General features: G+C 49.7%; 1 protein-coding gene across 6 annotated transcripts in view; it reads right to left on the bottom strand.

Annotated features, from left to right (window-relative positions):
* Positions 1 to 11,993: 11,993 nt before the first annotated feature.
* The window catches only part of LOC115286558, a 28,727-nt gene continuing 21,361 nt past the window's right edge, over positions 11,994 to 19,359 (bottom strand). For 2 of the 6 annotated variants that reach the window (XM_029933027.1, XM_029933032.1), the window contains one exon: positions 11,994 to 12,130. In XM_029933027.1, coding sequence (XP_029788887.1) covers positions 12,067 to 12,130 — 64 coding nt within the window. In that variant the 3' untranslated portion in view covers positions 11,994 to 12,066. Of the gene's footprint in view, positions 12,131 to 17,143; positions 17,322 to 19,359 lie in introns of those variants that run through there. The other 4 variants (XM_029933028.1, XM_029933031.1, XM_029933029.1 and 1 more) reach the window with 2 other exon arrangements.

Raw genomic sequence — 19,359 nt, 5'->3', positions numbered from 1 at the left:
CTGGATCCTTGCGCCCTGGGTTCCTTGCGTCTCCTACCCAATCCCAGTCCTGGGCATGGCTCTGTGGCAATGAAATTTTACTTACAAAAGAAGTGGCACCACAGAGCCAAAAGGTAGAAAGCCAAGTGTCCATCAACTGAGGAACAGAGAAAAAAAATATGTAGATCCCTGGAATGGAATTTTATCCAGCCATAAGAATTGCTTAAGTAAAAGAAAACAGTCACAGGGGCGCCTGGGTGGCTCAGTCAGTTAAGCATCTGACTTTGGCTCAGGCCATGATCTTACAGTTTGTGGATTCGAACCCCGTGTCAGGCTCTGTGCCTTTCTCTCTCTCTCTTTCTTTCTCATAAATAAGCATTTTTTTAAAAAAAGGAAAAAGTCACAAAAGACCATATATTATATGATTCCACTCATACAAATGGAATGTCCACGAGAAGAATCTGTAGAGATAGAAAGTATATTAGTGGTTGCTCAGAGGAGAGCAGGGAAATGGGGAGATGCCGGGAGTGGGGGGCAGTAATAGCTAAGGGACTGGTTTCTTTTTGACGTGATGAGAATTTTCTAATACTGTGGTGATGGCTGCACATATCTGTGAATATGCTGAAAACCAATGAACTGTACACTTTAAGTTGGTGAATTGTATTTCTATGAATTATATCTCAGTAAAGCTGTTAAAGACCCAAAAGAAACAGTTGGCAGACCAGATTTGGCCCCCTGGCCATAGTTTGCCAACCATGCCCCCATATGCACTTTTTATTTTATTGTACTATATTATTTTATTAATGTTTATTTGCTCTTGAGAGACAGAAAGAGCAGGAGCAGGGGAGGGGCAGAGAGGGAGACACAGAATCTGAAGCAGGCTCCAAGCTCTGAGCTATCAGCACAGAGCCTGACATGGGGCTCAAACGCACAAACTGTGAGATCATGACCTGAGTCGAAATCAGACACTTAACTAACTGAGCCACCCAGGAGCCCCTTGTATGCCCTTTTCAAAAAATGATCTGTTTTTAACTTTCCAGCAAACCTGTGAGGCAGGTACTATGTTTGAAGCTCAGAATGACTGGGGAACTTGCCCAGGGTCCATCAGCTGACAAGTGAGGACCAGAGTGCCTGCCAACCTCAGAGGACATGCCGTGCAGTGTGTCACTCAGACAAAAAGTCTCGCTGTTTTATCTCCTCTAGAGTGCACGTGACCTTTGAACCACACAAAGGTTAGTTAGAGGTGCTGGCCCCCCACCATCCAAAACCCCACATTTGAGTTTTGACTGCCCCCAGATCTTAACTACTAACAGCCTACTGTTGACCCCAATCCTTACCAATAACATAAGTGGCTGATAAAACGTTTTGTCTATATTCTTACAATAAAGTAAGCGAGAGAAAAGATATTATTTTAAAAATCGCAAGGAAGAGGAAAGACACTTAGAGTTCCGTATGTATTTATCAAAAAGAATCTGCAGGTAACTGGATCCACATGGTTCAAACCCACGTTGTTCAAAGGTCAGCTGTTTATGTCCAGAGCAGGGAGCTTGGTAAGGATGCAACACACTGTGGGTTGCTTTGGTTTGTCTTTAGGGAGATCACAGAGGGTGAGAGTTTGGAAGACAGACTCCAGGGGCACCTGGGTGGCTCCGTAGGTTAAGTGTCTGACTCTTGGTTTCAGCTCAGATCATGATCTCATGATTTGTGAGTTCAAGACCCACATTGGGCTGGGTGCTGACAGTGTGGAACCTGCTTGGGACTCTCTCTCTCTCTCTCTCTCTCTCTCTCTCTCTCTCTCTCTCTCTCTCTCTGGGAGCACCTGGCTGGATTAGAGGAGCATACAGCTTTTGATCTCAGGGTTGTGAGTTCAAGCCCCACAATAGGTTATAGCGATTAGTTAAAAATAAAATCTTATAAAGATAGAAGAGGAGGAGAAGGAGGAGGCAGAAGAGAAGGAGAAGAAGAAAGAAGAAGAGAGAAGAAGAAGACCGACTGAAGGAAGAATTGCCTCCATCCAAATTCCAACTCATTACTACTGGAAGACCCTGAACAAACTGCTGCCCTTTGCCTCAGTTTTCTCATCTGTAAAATGAGAATAAGAACTCCTGCCTCATAGGATTGGTGTGAGAATTAATGAATTGTTCATATTAAACATTAGAGCACTGAGTCCCATTTGCTATTCTTAAGTACAAGCTAGCTTCCCGAAGTGCTGATTCTGTCACGGGGACTACAGTCTGTCTTAATGATGGACAATGGAGGCATCAAAACAGACCAGCGAGGAAAATCTGGGAAACCGAGGAGATGCTTCGCCCTAACACCCTAATCAAATCCACGCCATAAATGGGTCTTACCGTTTGTCCAAATCGGCCAGGGCCCCAAATGTCTGGCCTTCCTGAGTGCACAGGACCTCCAGGGTCCGCGCAACCGCTGGAGTAACAGGGGAGGGGGTCCCTCTGGCCGGCTGGGCCTGCGGTCGGGGGCGCCACCGCCCTGCTGCGCCTCACTTTCCATTTAGCTTATAATAGCAGATATGAAAATTTCATCAGCTTTCTGCTTTACTCTTGTGAAATATTAAACGTTAATAAATTATTAAGCTCCGTGTAAAATACTACAAATGTTCATAGATCTCATCAAGAGGTACTTTAGAAGTGCGTTTGTTATAGGGCTATTTTGGGCCAAGCAATCTACTCCAATAATGGGCTCCTTTTTCTGTTCTTCCATTTTTTGCGCTCCTTGCTAGGGAAATGTCTATTCTGGGATCCGGAGGGCGGCAAAGGAACACAAAAGTAAGGAAGCAGGTGGTCTGTCTGTGTGGCTGCTTCTGGCTTCCAGGGATGGCTGTGGGCAGGATCTGGAGTCTGAGTAGGAGGGGGCGCTAATAGGGTGCGACCCAAACTTTGCGGAGATGGGCATCCCCCAGGTGACCTTAGCTCTCAGCCTCTGAAGCAGGGCACTCCACCTCGGGCCTGCGCTGGGGCCCTAGGGGGCTCAGAGGGCCTAGGAACGTACATTTGGTGAACTGAGTCCCATCTGCTTTTCCGGGAGGCTGGGGCTCTTCCCAAGACAGAACACACCTGCCCGTGTAGCCAGCCCATTCTCCGGGCACGTTCTGGGGGACACAGAGAGCTCGGCATCCCAGGAAGGACGTGCAGAGGGCAGGGCGGAAGGCACTGCTCACCCTCCACAGGCTTGGCCTCCTGGACACATCTCTGGGTAAGAGAGAGAGAGAGAAAGAAGGCTCCAGAAGAGCAGGGAATGGAAGGCCCCACTGTGCGGCGCACCAGCGACTCTGCATGGGGGCCTGTCCTGAAAGGGGGGAAAGGCACCTTCCCCTGCCTTGTCACAGATCACCATATCGTTTAGCACACGAGTGACAGTCAGCCCCGGACTGGAGCTCCTGACACGGGACAGCTTGGGGCAACGATGAGGCTGGGGGCACCAGAAACAGGCGGGTCGAGCATCAGAAGGAAGCTGTGGGGCAAAGAGACATCAGCGCCTTGCCGTGCATCTGGGACAGCCCTGCCCCCACACTGCCTCCCCCAGACCTGAGGCTGCCCCTTGCACCTCCCCCTCCTGTCTTACCCCAGGAGGTCCTTCTGGCCCCGGTGCAGTGTCCTTCACTCTGCCATCTTACCTCTGTTTCTAACTCTCTGTCTCTGTGTGTATCTGCTCATGCAACTTACTTTGTAAGTCAGAGCATCCTACCCAGCAGCAAAGGGCTGACAGGAGTGGTTTTGCCCACAGTAGAAAACTGACTTGCTGTAGTTTTGCACCGGACAGCAAGTCTTGCTTACTGCACACTCTCCCGGCGGTCAGAGGGTACAAGTAACCAGCCCTTTCACGTTTTCAGCACTTCCTATATCTCCTCTTCTATGGATGCCTCATGCCACTGCTCTAGACGAGGTGCCCCCACCCCGCCCCCATGTAACATCAGCGGGGCGGGGGCCTGTTTCCCTCACATAATGAGAAGTCCAGACCCAGCAGCTGCTAACAACCCAGCACCAGCTATGCTTCCCCACTCCCTCCCTTAGCGGGTCGCCTTTCACACTGCACTTGGTTCCTGGTAACAATATGGCTGCTGCAGCCCCAGCCATCATATCTGCCTTCCAGGTAGGAGACAGGGCAGTGGGTAGAGCCAGCTGCAGCTTCATAAAACCTCTTTTATCAGAAAAGCTGATGCTCATATCTCTGTCTTCTGCCTAAGCACCCCCCACCACACGCCCTACCACAACCCAAATCCACATTCAACAGTCTACTCGGCATCTCTGGGGTTCCTACAGCTATCTGAGAAGACCAGAAGACCCGGGCCTGAGATGGAGCTATGCTACCACTCTCTAGTGACCTAGGTACAGGCCCACAAGCTCTCTGAACCTCAGTTGGCATCTCGTTTTGGGATGATGCACCCCCTCCCCAACCCAGCCAGAGCTACTGCAAGGAACAAACCAGACCATACAAGTCAAAGGGCTTTGAAAATCATCGAGCACAACAACAGCACCTCCTAAGTGTGTTCCAAGAAAACAGGAACGAAAATGTCTATGCACAGTGTTTCCCACCACCCCCCCTTCCAGATTCTTCCATACGTGGCCAAGTCACCGGCCCTCCCTCCATGTGCAGCACCCCAGCAGCAGGCCAGGAACTCAGGGGGAAGTAGTCTGCGTGGGTTGGATCCCAGGCCCTCTGCCGGGTACCACAGTCACAGGAAAGCAGGATGTGGGGAATGGAGGGGTGAGTTGGGAGGCCTAGGAGCCAGCTCAGAGGGCCATAACCAATACCTCGGCCTGGGGTGCTTAAACACAGACCTTTCCTTTCTCACAGTTCAGGTCTGCCAGTCTGAGACGAAGGTGTCACAGAGTTGGATCCTTCTGAGGGTTCTCTCCTTGGCTCAGAGATGGCCACCCTCTCCCTGTGTCTTCACGTGGGCTTCCCTGAGTGCTCCTGTGTCCTAACCACCTGTTCTTATAAGGACATCAGCCTACTGCATCACTCATGACCTCCTCTTACCTCGGTTTCCCCCCAAGGGCCCTGTCTCCAAATACAGTCACCTGTGGAGAGACTGGGACAGAGCTGCAGCAGGACAGGGGGTGGAAAGAGGCAGGTGTGACATGGGAGAGGCTTAAGGAAAATAAAGCCATCATTCCTCCCCCACCTCCACGCCTGTCCCCTTTTCCCTGCTGGCCCCTATCAGGGACAAACCACCACAGAGGAGAATCTCTGTGGGGAGAGAGGGAGAGGCGGGACAGAGCACCGCCCTCAGCTGTCGGGGTGGGAACGGCCAGGGGAGAAGAGAGAGGGGCTCTGGGGGGATGGGGGGCCTCAGTGTGAAGGTCTGGCTGTGCCCCGCGGTTCTGCACACTTCCTGTCGGGGAGAGACGTCTGGGTGGAGCCCGGCTTGTCTGCGGATAAGCCAGGAATGCTAAGCTCCCAGAAAAATGAATAGGCGTTGGTTCCTTAGAAAGGTTTGCACAAAGGGGCTAGGAAACGCAGGCTGCGATTATATGAACTTGATCCTTTGTATAGAGCCTCTTGGCGCCGACACGCGGGTCTGAGCGCTGCGGACATTGTACTGAGTCCACCTCTCCCCCTCCCAGCCCTCGTGGTTCCGTCTGTTGCAACACCAGTCCTGTGGTGAAAACCATCTGGAAACTGCGACACCCATCAAGGTAAGGAATGGGCGACATTCTTGAACCGGTCCCAGCTTTAAAAGTCGCTCCGTTCAGCAGAGCCGCCCAGCAGGGATCCTGCCATCCAGGGGTCCCCGTCTCTGCTCAGGGACCGCCTTCCGCTAGGTGAGGTGCACCTGCTCTCTTGCCTCATCGCCCGCCTTCCCTCACCCAGGCCGAGTTCAGGACCTCGGACAAGGTCCTCGCCCGCATCTCTTACTCAGTCCCCACCCCGCCCCCCCCCCCACCCGCGAGGTCCTCAGGAGGGAGGCACCCCGCTACGGGATGAAAAACTCAGCAGCGACATTCCTGACAGAGGCAGAGGTAGAGAGCGTGCCAGGGAGGAGCCCAGGGAGGAGCCCAGGGTACCCTTCCCGCTCCTCCCCACCCGGTTCAGACGCCCAGCCTCAGGATTACTAGGATTTTATCAGGATTATTGGCACCTTTGCACAAACCAAAAGAGATTCTCCTTAAGAGGCTTCATTTCCATGTATTGTAAAACTGCCATCGTTTTCTGATATGTATTAAAATGAGACATTTTGCCTCCACTTTACACAACGACATACAAATCTATGGTTTCTAGGGATGCTGACAGCACAGAGCCTGCTTGGGATGCTCTTGGACTCTCTGCCCCTCCCCCACTCACACACACTTGCACCCACTCTCCTCTCTCAAAACATAGTATTAAAAAAAATAAAAGTAAAGAAAACTGTCCTTTAAGAAAACCAAAATTTCTATTAGGTGATTGGTACTCTCTTTGATGCGGCATCCTTGAGCAATGCACAGCCTGCACAACTGTACACAGAGGCCCTGCCCAGCCTCTGTCTGCTAGTGCTAGAGTTGTACCCTGAAGTCTTTTTTATATATAGTTTATTGTCAAGTTCGTTTCCATATAACACCCAGTGCTCTTCCCCACAAGTGCCCTCCTTCATGCTCATCGCCCATGTTCCCCTCTCCCCCACCCCATCAGCCCTCAGTTTGTTCTCAGTATTTAAGAGTCTCTCATGGTTTGCTTCCCTCCCTCTCCCCAACTATTTTTCCCCTTCCCCTCCCCCATGGTCCTCTGTTAGGTTTCTCCTGTTCCACATATGAGTGAAAACATATTATACCCTGAAATCTTGCCCCTTCCCTCCCCGTGTAGTTGTGAACAGAACCACCCCTGCACACACATGAACACACACACAAAGGTGTATGAGCCAGCTGCCAACCTGGGCTCCAGAACCACCTGCCACTTGGGCGCCTTCTTTGTGAAGCCAGAGCAGCACCAGAGGTGCCCTGACTTACCTTGCCGTCAGAGAGCACACACCCTGTGCACAGGGAAACCTCTGAGGGCCACTGTCCCCACTGTCATCTGTCTAACGTTTCTCCCCCAGGATGACTGGAAGTCTCCCCGGAGGAACAGAAGCTCCCAGCATTCCTCAGTGCTCTGTCAAGGCCGCCTCCTCGGACCAGTGTACCAGCCATGCCAGGCGAGTGGGACTCCTTCCTTCTCCCGGTCCCCATGGCTCCCACATGCCTCTGCTGCTTTCTTTACCAGCTGGTGCCCTAATTTCCTGTTTCTACTTCTTCCACTCAACAGCAGGTGGGGGCTCCTAGAAGATGCGCCTCCTTCCCCCCATTCTTCCAGATGCAGGGTTACACAAAGCCCTGCAGGCTGGCCCCAGGGTGCTTGACTTGCCCAACAATGACAATGCTTCTGTCATTCTGCATTTTCTTGGTGTCACACGCTGTGAGCTCAGGGCCAGAGAAGCAAGGCCCAACAGGCAAGCTTTTGTCTTCAAACCCAGAGGAGGGGTGTGGGCAGGAAGACATGGCTCTGCAGCCCACCAGAAACGGAGTGACAGGTGCAGCACCTGCATGGCTCAGTCGGTTGAGCATCCAACTCTTGATGTCAGGGCAGGGTGTGACCTCTCAGTTGTGAGATCGAGCCCTGATTAGCTCCACATGGAGTCTGCTTGAGATTCTCTCTCCCCATTTCTCTGCCCTTCTACCCTGCTTGTACTCTGTCTCTCAAAATAAATACTTTTTAAAATTAAAATGTAGTAAATGTTTAAGAAAGAAACTGCTTTTCTTTTAGAGCAAAGGGCACGGCTTTCATTTATATTATCCTGTCTCCTGAGAATAATGTCCTCCGGAGGCCAACAGCGCCCTCCTGATAACCAGGCCTCCTGTTGCCTGATTTTCATATTCCTCTTGGCTTCACCTGCACGGAGGATGTTGGAAGGCATCCTTCCTTCCCCAGGGAGTAGAAGCTAATGGATGCCTAATTCAATAGCTCTCACATTGTAAAGCACTGGCTAATAAAAAGCATTTATAGAAAATTCAGTGGAGAACTTTACATCATACTCCCCCAATAAAAGCCTGATCATCTCCAAATGTGACATGCTCACGTGGGTCAAAGTGGCTGGCTGGGCCCAGCTCCAAACACATACCAGATCATCCCAAAGGCACTGGCCTGTCTCAGCTCTCCCCTCTGCAGCCCTTGGGCTTGGCTGCCTCAACCCTTGCCCTGGTCAGGCCTCGGGGCCAGGTGTGGGTCTCTGCATCTTCCCTTTACCCACTGCTGCAGAAGGTAATAAACCCTCACCATTGCACAGAGTCATCTTACTGCTTGAGGTCAGGGCCAGCCACTGTGCACCCCTGTGCTAAGCACTGACATGACTTAGCTCATTAATCTGCTTGCTCTGAGACGTGAGTCCCACCAATATTTCCATTTGCTGGAAGAAACAGACAGAGAGCGGAAGCAATCTGCCCAATGTCACAGTCAGGCTCTGGACTCCACGTTCTTCAGCACTGTGGTCTCACAGCCCCTACTGGTGGCTGCATTAGTAGATTGATCTGATTTGTGTCTCTTTTGGGTGATTTGCCCCAGGCTCTGTCCTCCCCAGCCCCACTCTGCTGCCCAGTCCTACAAAGAGAGGTGAGGATCCCGGAGCCCATCTGACCATTTCCCCAAGGCCCAAGAATTAAGGCACTCCAACCAGAGAGTTGAATGTAACCACCTTGGGGCCAGCTCAAGGCAGGGATGACTTTGGGCCGTGTGACCTCCATGAAGTTCTGGCAGCCCTGGGCCACTCTGGGAACCTGGTGGGGAAAGCTGCAGGCCTTCATGTCCTACCTCCTGCCAGACACATCCAATAGCAGGGGGGCAGAGAAGGTGTGGCCACACTGTCCTATTCCAGCCCAAGTCTCCATTCCTACTAAAGACATTGATACTCCTCTCCCACGAGGTCCGGCATCCATTGGAAGGAGGGCCTGAGGAAGGCTCAAAGGACAACATAAGGAAACTGAGATTTGAAGGGTTGTTTCTGATGTTCCCAAAGCCTCAGAATTAGGTAGAAGCCCAGTTAGGACTTAAACTACCCTTGGCTGATTCCCAACCTATCCTCCTTTCCTTAAACCCTGCAGAATAAAACCCAGGCCGCTACATGCTTTTCCAGGCACTGCAGCCTGGAGATAAGGCAAGCCGCTCTGAGCTCCCACACGCCTGCCTTTTAAGGAGGGTGCATATGGCAAGCGGAGGGCAAAGCACAGGCTAGCGCACCCCTGCACCCCCAAGTGGGATCTGAGTGATATTCCCCAGGGACTCCGGACTGCCCAAGAACAAAGGAAAGGACAGAAAACAGATGGTTAAACTAATAGAGTCTCAATCTGTTTACAAATATCTTAGTACAATAACAAAAAAAGGGAGGGGGCAATCTTATCAATAGCCTAGAGCCCAGAAACTCCCTACTGTCTTAATGTTAATGCTTTGCTAGAGGGAAAAACAACCTTAGCTTGACATTAGCTAAGCCCCCAATAATCTAGGAGTCCTTGGCATATGATGATCCCTTGAAGAAACCTCCTCTTGACCTTACCTCCCCCAACTCCACAGTATATAACCAGTCACTCTTCACATGCCCAGCACAGCTCTTTCTGCCCATGGCTCCTGTCCCCAGGCTTTAATAAAATCACCTTTTTGCACCAAAGATGCCTTCATGAATTCTTTCTTGGCTGTTAGCTCCAATCTCCACCATCACCCCGAAACCTCATCACCAGGACTTCTGTTCCCATCCTGCCTCTCTGCCCACTTGGCTTCATGCCTCCCGCATCTCCTCAACCCAGGAAGCCATCCCCAAAGCCTGAGGTGGCACAAAGTGCCCCATCGCCCATGTCCTCGATGCTCCACTGCTCACTCTGTCCATCCCTCGTGGCTCTGCACAGACACCTGTCCCCACTCTGCCTTCTCACAGGAGGGTGCCTGTTGGGGGGGGGGGGTGTCAGTATCTTGTGCTCCCGGAACAAGGCTGGAGCCCACACACCAAAGACACACAGCATCACACTTTGGACCCAGGTATGCAAAGCCTTAGCATGCCTGGCCTGGAAGGTGATAAAAGGGACAGAAGGAAGCATGGTGGGCACCAGCACGAGGACCCGCCTCAGGCCTTCCCCATCCCAAAATGGTCTCTCTCAATGAAATCTCTCTGGTGAGTTTCAACTCCGACTGGTTTAGGAAAAGCCATTTCCAAAGGCAGCATGTTAGACCTGAGGGAGATGTAGCATCCACCAGGGGGCAGCTTTTGCCCAGGGAGGACCCCTTTGAAAAGCCTGGGAGGACTCTGGGCCAAGAGGAAGGGACTGGCCGGGACTGTGCCATGGACCAGTGATGGGGGTGTGCCTGGACAGAGAGGAAATGGTAATGCTGTCCAACCACCAGAAGAGACAAGATGGCTTTGGGCCACCCCAGGAACGAAATCAAGACCGTAGGAGAAGTTCCAGGGAGGCCGATTTACTTGCCATAAGGAAGAACATTCCAGAAATCAGAACTTACTAAATAGACTCTAAAGATGTCAGCTCCATGAGAAAAGGGACTGTCTTGGTCTTAGCTGCCACTCTACTCGTGCTTGGGACAGTGGTGAGCACACAGTAAATCCTCAGTGACACCTGCTGAATGAATGAGTGGAGGGATGCCCCATGGACACGATGAGCTCACCATAAAGGGACACATGTGCCACACCATCTGCCGGGCAGAGGGCCCTGGGCCTGGTGAGTGAATGCATTCTCAGTGCAGGACACCATGATCCATTGGCGCTGGCCCAGGGAGCCTCCAGCCAACTGCTCATGAGCAACCCCTTGTCTCTCCTTCTGTGAGCTCTGCAAGGCCTGGCCCAGTGCACAGCCACAGCACATGTGCCAATGTCTGGCCCCTGCTCCATTCCAGGCCACACCCCACTAAGCCAATCAGGTCTAGTAGGGCTTGACTTTGAGATGATTCTGTATAGGTTTTGTAGGCAAATTATAGCTGCTACAGGTTTCTCGGGCAAACCTACAAGTGCTAAAACAGTGTAAGAAATGGGGGCTCAGTCTATAATGTTACCTAATTATTGGAATCAACCCTTATAAGCAATTCCTTATTAACCCTATTCCCTAGCTCGAGGATCCTAATATTTTAGCAGATCTTAGACGTCCAGTTTATACATCTCTGAGGCTTTATTTTGAAGTTTGCTGGTCACTGAAGTGAACAGCCTTGGCACCCTTCCTGGCCCATGGCAGGCCCTCATTACACGCTAGCTGATCAACAGCACAGGGGAGGAAAACCTATATTCTGTTCAGCGTGGTGTTATCATGGGCGACTGGGTGCCCACGAGCCCCCAAAGCCAATTCAAGGGCACAACCTATAAAACCAAGAGGATTATGCAGACAGAAGTGTGCCAAGTGCCCTGAGACACCGTCCAGTTCAATCCACAAAGAACAAGGAGCCTCCCATTGGAGGACAGACAGCCCCAGAGCGCACGGTGGCCGTGCCGCTTACTGGCTGCATAATCCTGGTGAGCGTACTTCACTTTTCCAAGCCTCAAATTGCTCATCAGTTAATGGGGCTAATTCCTCACTACTTCATGGATGGCAGTGAGAATGTGTCTCTCACAGACCAGATGCTCGATGAGTAGGGGTGGCTATTATTTTCCAGGTAAGGACACCGGACAGCATGCTCACAGGGCCATGTTTTGTTCCGGAACAGGTCAGGTGCCAGAGACTCGAAGCCATCTCCTAAGTCCCAGCCACTAGGATCAGAGACCTGTGGCTCCGTATGAGTCCCCTACTTCCCTTCTAGCGCTGACTGTTCCTCCAATCCAGCCCCTGCCCCCACCCCCTCCTCTCCTCTCTGCTTCGAGAAGGTCAGGGAGGTTTTCTGGCCTCTTGGGGTTCCTGGGAGCTTGCTGGAGAGTCCCTTGTCACAGCCTCAGCCCCAGTAGGTTAAGGCTTAGATGAGGTTTGATTTTTTTTTTTTATTAAATGAGCCAAATGGGGTGAAGAGAAATTCCACCTCCTCCCGCAGTCCCCCCGCCCCCAGAAGCATTTGCTTCATACGCAAACCACGATTAAGTAATTTACTTTTGTTCTTTAATCCACACTGGAGAGGCATTGTCTAAATCAGCACCTTGTCCAATTAAAGAGAACACTTCTTGGCAATGGTTTCCGGCGGGGCTCTTATGAGGCGTAGAGGATCCTGGCTTTGGGAGAGAACACAGGTGACATTGCTGACATTTCAATTAGCTTTTACTTTACTTGGAGAATTTATGCCTTTTTCCGGCGTAATTACATCCTGAGCTGGCCTGCAGATCCTCCCGCCCTTCAGAGTCACTCTCTGGCCTCACCTCCTCCTATAGGAAGCCTTCCCTGGCCCTTCCCCAACAGCCTTGATGACCCTCTGTGTTCTGACGTCTGACGACACTCCCAGCTACTCTGTTTTGAGGGCCTCTGATTGCAGTCTCTCACATGACCTTGGAAACTCGCTGGTTCCAGAACACACATCCGTACAGGGCTAGTGGCAAGTGGAAGGGTAGTGGTCAGGGCTGGGGGAGGGGTGGGGAGCTGTTGCTTAATTAATGGGTGCAGAGCTTCAGTTGGGACAAGAGAACATTCTGGAGACGCATGGTGGTATGGTTGTACAACAGTGTGACTGTACTAGATCACCTGAAAACGGTTAAAATGGTAAATTTGATGTTATATGTATTTTACCACAATAAGAAGACATAGCTTCTATCTGGTGGGATGGATGTGAAGGTTAGATGAGAGCATCTATGTAGAGTTTAGAACAGAGCCTGGCTTGCTACCACACTGTCCACGACCCGCCATCCCGATGGTAACCCTTTCCCTCCTCGATCTGGGGTTCTGACCCCTGGCTCCTCTCCCTGACCATGGCCTTCCCTCAGAGGAAATCTGGTAAGAGTCTCGGGTCTTACGTGGAAAGATGCTTAACGTCACGCATCATCAGAGAAACACAAATCAAAGCCACACTGAGATATCACTTCACACCTGCTAGAGGGCTAAAATCAACAACACGAGGAACAACAAGGGTTGGCGAGCGTGTGGAGAAAAGGGGACCCTGGACTCTCTCAGTAGGAGCACAAACTGGTGCAGCCACTGCACAAAACAGTATGAAGGCTTCTCAAAAAACTAGAAAGAGAATCACCTTGTGATCCAGTAATTCCACATCTGGGTATTTACCCAAAGAAAACAAAAACACTAATTTAAAAAGATACATGGACCCCTGTGGTTACTGCAGCAGTGTTCACAATAGCCAGGATACAGAAGCAACTAAGTGTCTGTCGATGGATGGATGGATGGATGGATGGATGGATGGATAACAAAATAGAATATCATTCATTCATTACTCATGAAATCCTGCCATTCACAGGAACGTGGATGGACCTAGAAGGTATCATGCTAAGTGAAATAAATCAGGCAGAGAAAAACAAATACCATATGATTTCACTTACATGCAGAATCTACAAAAAAAAAAAAACAACAAAAATAGAAACAGAGTCATAAATACAGAGAACAAACTGGTGGTTTCTAGAGGGGAGGGGAGGCAAAAAGAGTGGAAGGGGTTTAGGGGTACAAACTTCCAGGTATAAAATAAATAAGTCACAGGGATCAAATGTACCACATAGGGAACAAAATCAATAATATTGTCATAACTTTGCATGGTGACAGCTGGTAACTACACTTAACATGGCAAGCACTGCATAATGCATACACTTGTTGAATCACTATGTTGTACACCTGAAACTAATATAAATAACATTGTATGTCAACTACACTTCAATTAAAAAACTTTTTACAGAATTCCAGGTCTTGAGCCCCTTCCTCCCTCCGGCTGACAGCTCAGTTCCCAAAGATGCCTTTGCCCATCGTCCTCCACCCACTGTTCTTGCCAGTACGCATACATGCAGCATCCCACCATGCTGAGCACGGCTTCTGAAATAACCCCTCAGGTTCCGGCACCAAGGGCATTGTCAACTGTAAGCAAGAGGAAAACACTAAGGCTCGGGGAAGAGAAATAACTCGCCCCGGTCCTCATCGCTGGCAAGTGCAAAGCCAAGATTCAGTGCCAGTTCTCCCTAACCCCAAAGTCTAAATTCTTTCTACTAAGAGGCCATGATCTCACCCCAAGGGGGAAGAGTAAATAACACCCAATTGATCTCAAGTCTATATTCCAACACTATAAAGTGAGACTAAGCTCTCTTCTCTGGAAGAGAAGCTATCTTTTAAGCTGTCTCCACCCATTCTCCAGAAACTGGGAGAAATGCAACACAATTTTCTTCCTCTGCCTTTCTTCATGACCACTATCCCCTGCCTACTTCTAGAAAACTCCTATTCATCCTTCAAAACCCATACAAAATGTCACCTCCTTTGAGAAAACTTTATAGATGCCCCCACCCCTTGGTTTAGATTAGCTATGCCCTCCTCTGTTTCTAACTTTTTCTCTGTCTTCCTACTTTTAACTTTCTAGTTGATGTCTGCTCCTCTATACAAGATTCCCAGCTTCCTAAGGGCTAAGATTTACTCCTGAAATCAACAAAAGAGGGCTTTTTTGCTCTGCCTTTTTTTCCTAGTCTAGGGAACCAACCAAAGACAAATGGATCCCAAACACAAGGTGGAAAGGAGCAGGGGAATACGAACTGAAAGCCATCCAGAACTTTGAAGGGGCAATCAAGCCCCGATTTGAGACGGAAATGTCTTGGATGGGTCAACATCATTTCAAAAGTACATGAAAACTTGCAAACCATATTCAACTCATTTCCAGGCCCATATCGTCTAAACTAACCACCACCCCTTTCCTCCCCCACCCAAACAAAGACCCTGGAGTCAGACTTGTCCCCCCTCAGAACATCCCTGTCTGCAGCCCCAGGTGTGAGAATCACAGGTCGTCTGGACAGCTCGAGCATTGTGAGATAATTTTTCCTTGAAGCGAGAGAAAAGGTAATGACACGCGCAGCAGTGCTAATGCAACATGAAAATACAAAAATAAATTATTTATAAGCATGAGAATAATGTCAAGGTGCTGCTAATGTTTTAATTACAGACAGTAATACTCCTTTTTGCAGCAATGGACTTCGTGTGCAGTCACTGAAAACACCTGTTCGTGCAAGAGCCTGAGCTCTGGTGCAGTGGCTACAAGCTGGGTATTCCCACAGGCAGAAGGAAGCCCCCAGACTCTGAGCCCAGCACCACAGAGCTATTTCCTCCATCTGCAGCTTACGTGGGAAAGCCCAGCATTAAGCACTTTTCTGCCTTGGTTGCACATTCGATTCTCCTGGGAAGTTTTTTCAAACCAAGGCCAAAGCCTCAGACCCAAAGGTTCTCTGGGTCACTTACTACACCACGATGCCCACTGCCCATCCCCCTACGGCCCACCCACCCCTGCTGCCCGCCCCCACCCCCGTCCATCATCCCCACCAACACCCCCCCTCCCTGCTGCTATGTTCCAGGCTCTTGTTGCTTTGCATGGGAATCACTGCCCAAGCCCTCCCTTTGCCTTCTCCCAGCCCCACCCCTGCGACCTTTCCTGCACCCTAAAAGGGACCAGAGTTAGCTCTGTGATGGGGGAGACACCAGGACTGGACAAAGGGAATAGGTTTGGGGGACAAAGGGACCTCTCTGTGGCCTCACGCAGCATGGGGGTGGCATGTGGCCATCAAGAGGATGGGAAGGCCCTGGAGATGAGATCTGGTACCTGGATCTGGTCATTCCAGTTACTCAGTGGTCAAAGTCCCCCCTGCCCTGGCCAGATCATGCACTAGACACACGGGGGCAGAGAGGAAAGGCCATCTCTGTCATCAGGAAGCCTGGGTCCAGGGGAGAAAAGCAGCACATACACAGAGTGGCTGTGCGTGTGACCAGTGACCTAGGAGGGCACCCAGAGAGTCCCAGAGTGGCGCCCTGCCCAGCCTTCTGGAAGAGCTGCTGTCCTCAGATGCATTGCCTGGATTTATGGAGCACTGCCCCACTCTCTCTCTCTCTCTCTCTCTGTGAAGCCTCATGACTGAATTACAAGCACTGTTACAGACCCCATTTATGGATGGGGACACTGAGGCTTGGAAACACTGAGTAAGTTGCCCAAGATTGGGGGTGTTCCCAGCCACGCTTCCAGCAGCACCAACAGAGTTCTCGCAGATGAGGTGAAGGGGGCTGAGGGGTCGCTGGTCCTCTAGCAGAGGTCCCCACCTGCCCATGGTCCCCACACCCTCAGCATCTCAGGGACAGCACTCCTGGTGGCCGCACAACCTTGGAGAGGTGTGGCATGCCCTCACGGGCCACCCTCCAGCACCACCCTCCAGCGCCACACCTGTCAACGCCTGTCCACGGTAGGGCCTGGGCCCAGCGGCTCTCAGAAGGTACAGGCAAATCACCAGGAGGTGAAGTCTGCTTGTTCAGACAGGCCCGAGGACAACCGCCTCACCCCCACCCAGTCCCCGCCAGAACAGCGGTGCAAGCCCTGATCAGCACCCCATGCCCTGGCCAGGGTCAGACACAAGCCCTGAGCTGCGGGTGCACCTCCACCCACCTCTGCCAGGTCCTCACACTTCTCTGTGACTGGATTACACTATGGGATGTTCGGGTACAGATGCTTTTTCTCCCTACATTTCCCCTCCCCACCACCCCAAAGCAGGGCCAGGGCTGAGCCTATCCTTCACTGCCTCCATAAAGACACACTACATGGCAGAAAACAAGGGGGGTAAATAGCAACTCTTTCTGGATTTCGGCCGATTCTAACATCCACGACTGTCTCTTCATCCACACCTATTGGAAATGTGAAATGCCATGAGAAATATCCAAACTTGGAAATCACACAGATGAGGGGAGATTATTTGCATTGCAAAAGTATTTGTTTTTTGAAGGATTTTCTTAAATAAGAAACACTTTGCATGCTTTGTAGTTGCATGTTTCCAAGATATTACTGACTTGTCAAAACAAAAGCCACGAAGGTAGGGAAACTGAAAACTAAATTAATAGATTAAAACAGTAAATATTTAAAAATAAAACGGCAATAAACTTAAAAAATAAAAACTGAACTGAACATGAGTTAAACACACCAAAGAGAAAAAGTGCCTCAGCCTAAAGGAATAGATCTCCCAAAGGAAAAAAGATGGGCACCTCCCAGTAAAAATATATGTAGTTAAAATGAAATACATGTGGTTAATCTTAAATAGCTCAAACTGACACAAACTGACAAAAAGCACGAAGTATGCAGTTTAATATGAGTGGTAATAAATCAACAATGGAAAACATTCCACTCTACTGTGGATCAACTAAATAGGAAATAAAACAACAGGATACAACTTCTTTCAGCATAAAAATTGAGCACAAAACCCCCAGTGTTGATGAAGATGTGGTGAGATGGACAATATCATTCACCTGTGAGAAAAGCGCAGTCTTAAAAAGCCGTTGGAGAGATAGATATGCAATATTCTGTATTTGTCTGTAGCCTTTTCCTTAGCTTTGGAAGAATGTGACTTTTTTGTGATTACATATACATATTATATATATAATGTAATATAATATATATTAACATGTACTATGTATTTTTACATTGTACTTCTGTGTATCATGTACTACATATAACATGTACATATATATAACATAACTACATTTGTAACATAACTATATATATATATATATATACAATATATACAGTTTTATATGTATAATGTATCATAAAAGACTCCCATCTTGCTGAAGCTAAGGAAAGAAGTTAAAATGGAGAAAGGAGCAAGCCCAGAGGCTTCTCCTGGACACCAATTAAACTGACACTGGTGTCTTCTACCAAGAGCAGAGTCTGGCTTTTCCTCTTTCTGTGTCTCTTACTACAGAGGCTGAAGATGACTTCACACTAGTTCCTTTTTGTTTTTCTTAATGTTTATTTATTTTTGAGAGAGGGACAGACTGTGAGAGGGGAGGGGCAGGAAGAGAGGGAGACACAGAATCTGAAGCAGGCTCCAGGCTCAGAGCTGCCAGCACAGCGCACAACTCGGGGCTTAAACCCACAGACGGTGAGATCAAGACCTGAGCCCAAGTCAGAAGTTCAACCAACCGAGCCTACTTCCTGCTAGTTCTGATGCATGACAATCAGGGGCTCTCACTGTGATTCTCCTTTGTGAGCCTGCATCAGAATCACCTGGAAGACCAAGAATCTCCTGAAGACCAGTTCACTGGGCTCCGCCCCCAAAGCGGTTGCTTTGACTGCCCTGGGGGCGGGGCCAGATTCTAGAATGCGCTTTCCCACCATTTTCCAGGCAAGCCGCTTGTCCCAGGACCACATTGGGGAAAGACTGACCTACAACCCAGGTGCCCATATTGGAGCCCCACCTGAACTGCCTCGTGGATCCTCCCCCCTGACAGAGCGCTGCTGTACAACTTAGCAGGCAGAGAAGGGACAGCTGCATTGGATCCTGGGGTCTACAGTTACCTGGCTAATGCTCAGGTAGGAACTGCCTTGCACCCTGGCGGCACGCATGCCTTTTCTTTAAATACGAAATCCTCAGCCCCCGTGCTTAAGGGATCAGTTGCCCAGTCAACTGGATGTCGTGCTTGGTCCCTTCAGTTTTCTCCCCCTACCCCTGCTTGTTGCTCAGAAGCGGTCCTTGGAGCGCCCTCTAGAGGGCTCTAAACTGTGTTTAGTGTATGCCCTTTTCCTCCTTTATCTGCGGAGACACGAACATATACATACATATATCGGTTCTATATATTTATGTGTCTACAAGAATGAGGTAGAGCCACATATTTATTTATTGGCCAAAACCTACCCATACAAAATAAGGTGGATTTGTTACTTTCTTGACCTTGGGGACTGATGCCAAGAATAAATTGGGATGGTTCTACAAAAATACTTCTGTAAAACTTGTCTCTGCACAGCTTTGATAATTAAAACAACCTTATCACTAAGAGTTAAAACTGTAAACAATTTCTGTTTTCTGATGTCATGTTATTGCTTAACAAATAAAGGAGACACCAAAGCAGACTGAAGGAGAGAGATGTCTGCCTGGTGATGAACAACAAAGAATAAAATTTGTGGCTCTCTCATCACTCTCACATGCCAACACTGTCTATCCTTTCAGGGACCCCCAGACCTGCTGGAGCTGGACTCCGGCATTCATAGGACTTCCAGTTTCTATTCTAACATGTGAAGAGCTTGGAAGTTGTCACTCCTACACTCACAACATGACAAACAGAAATGAGCCAACCGAAAATCAGTAACATTTCTGAGACCCATTAGAGAATTGAGGGCAAACCATCACCCCCCAAAATCTGAGAGACCGACAAAGCCAGAGAGTCACAGCCAGGGGACAAGGTAAGTCAGTTTACCAGGAGTCGATCTGCTGCAGCCATGGATGGGTAGGAGCATCTCAGTGGTACCTCTGACGAGCTGCCAAAGGTTAAGTGTGGACAAGAAGGA

Source organism: Suricata suricatta, chromosome 3 (assembly GCF_006229205.1).
Source record: "Suricata suricatta isolate VVHF042 chromosome 3, meerkat_22Aug2017_6uvM2_HiC, whole genome shotgun sequence".
NCBI lineage: Eukaryota > Metazoa > Chordata > Mammalia > Carnivora > Herpestidae > Suricata > Suricata suricatta.
This window is presented reverse-complemented; position numbering and strand designations above follow the sequence as displayed.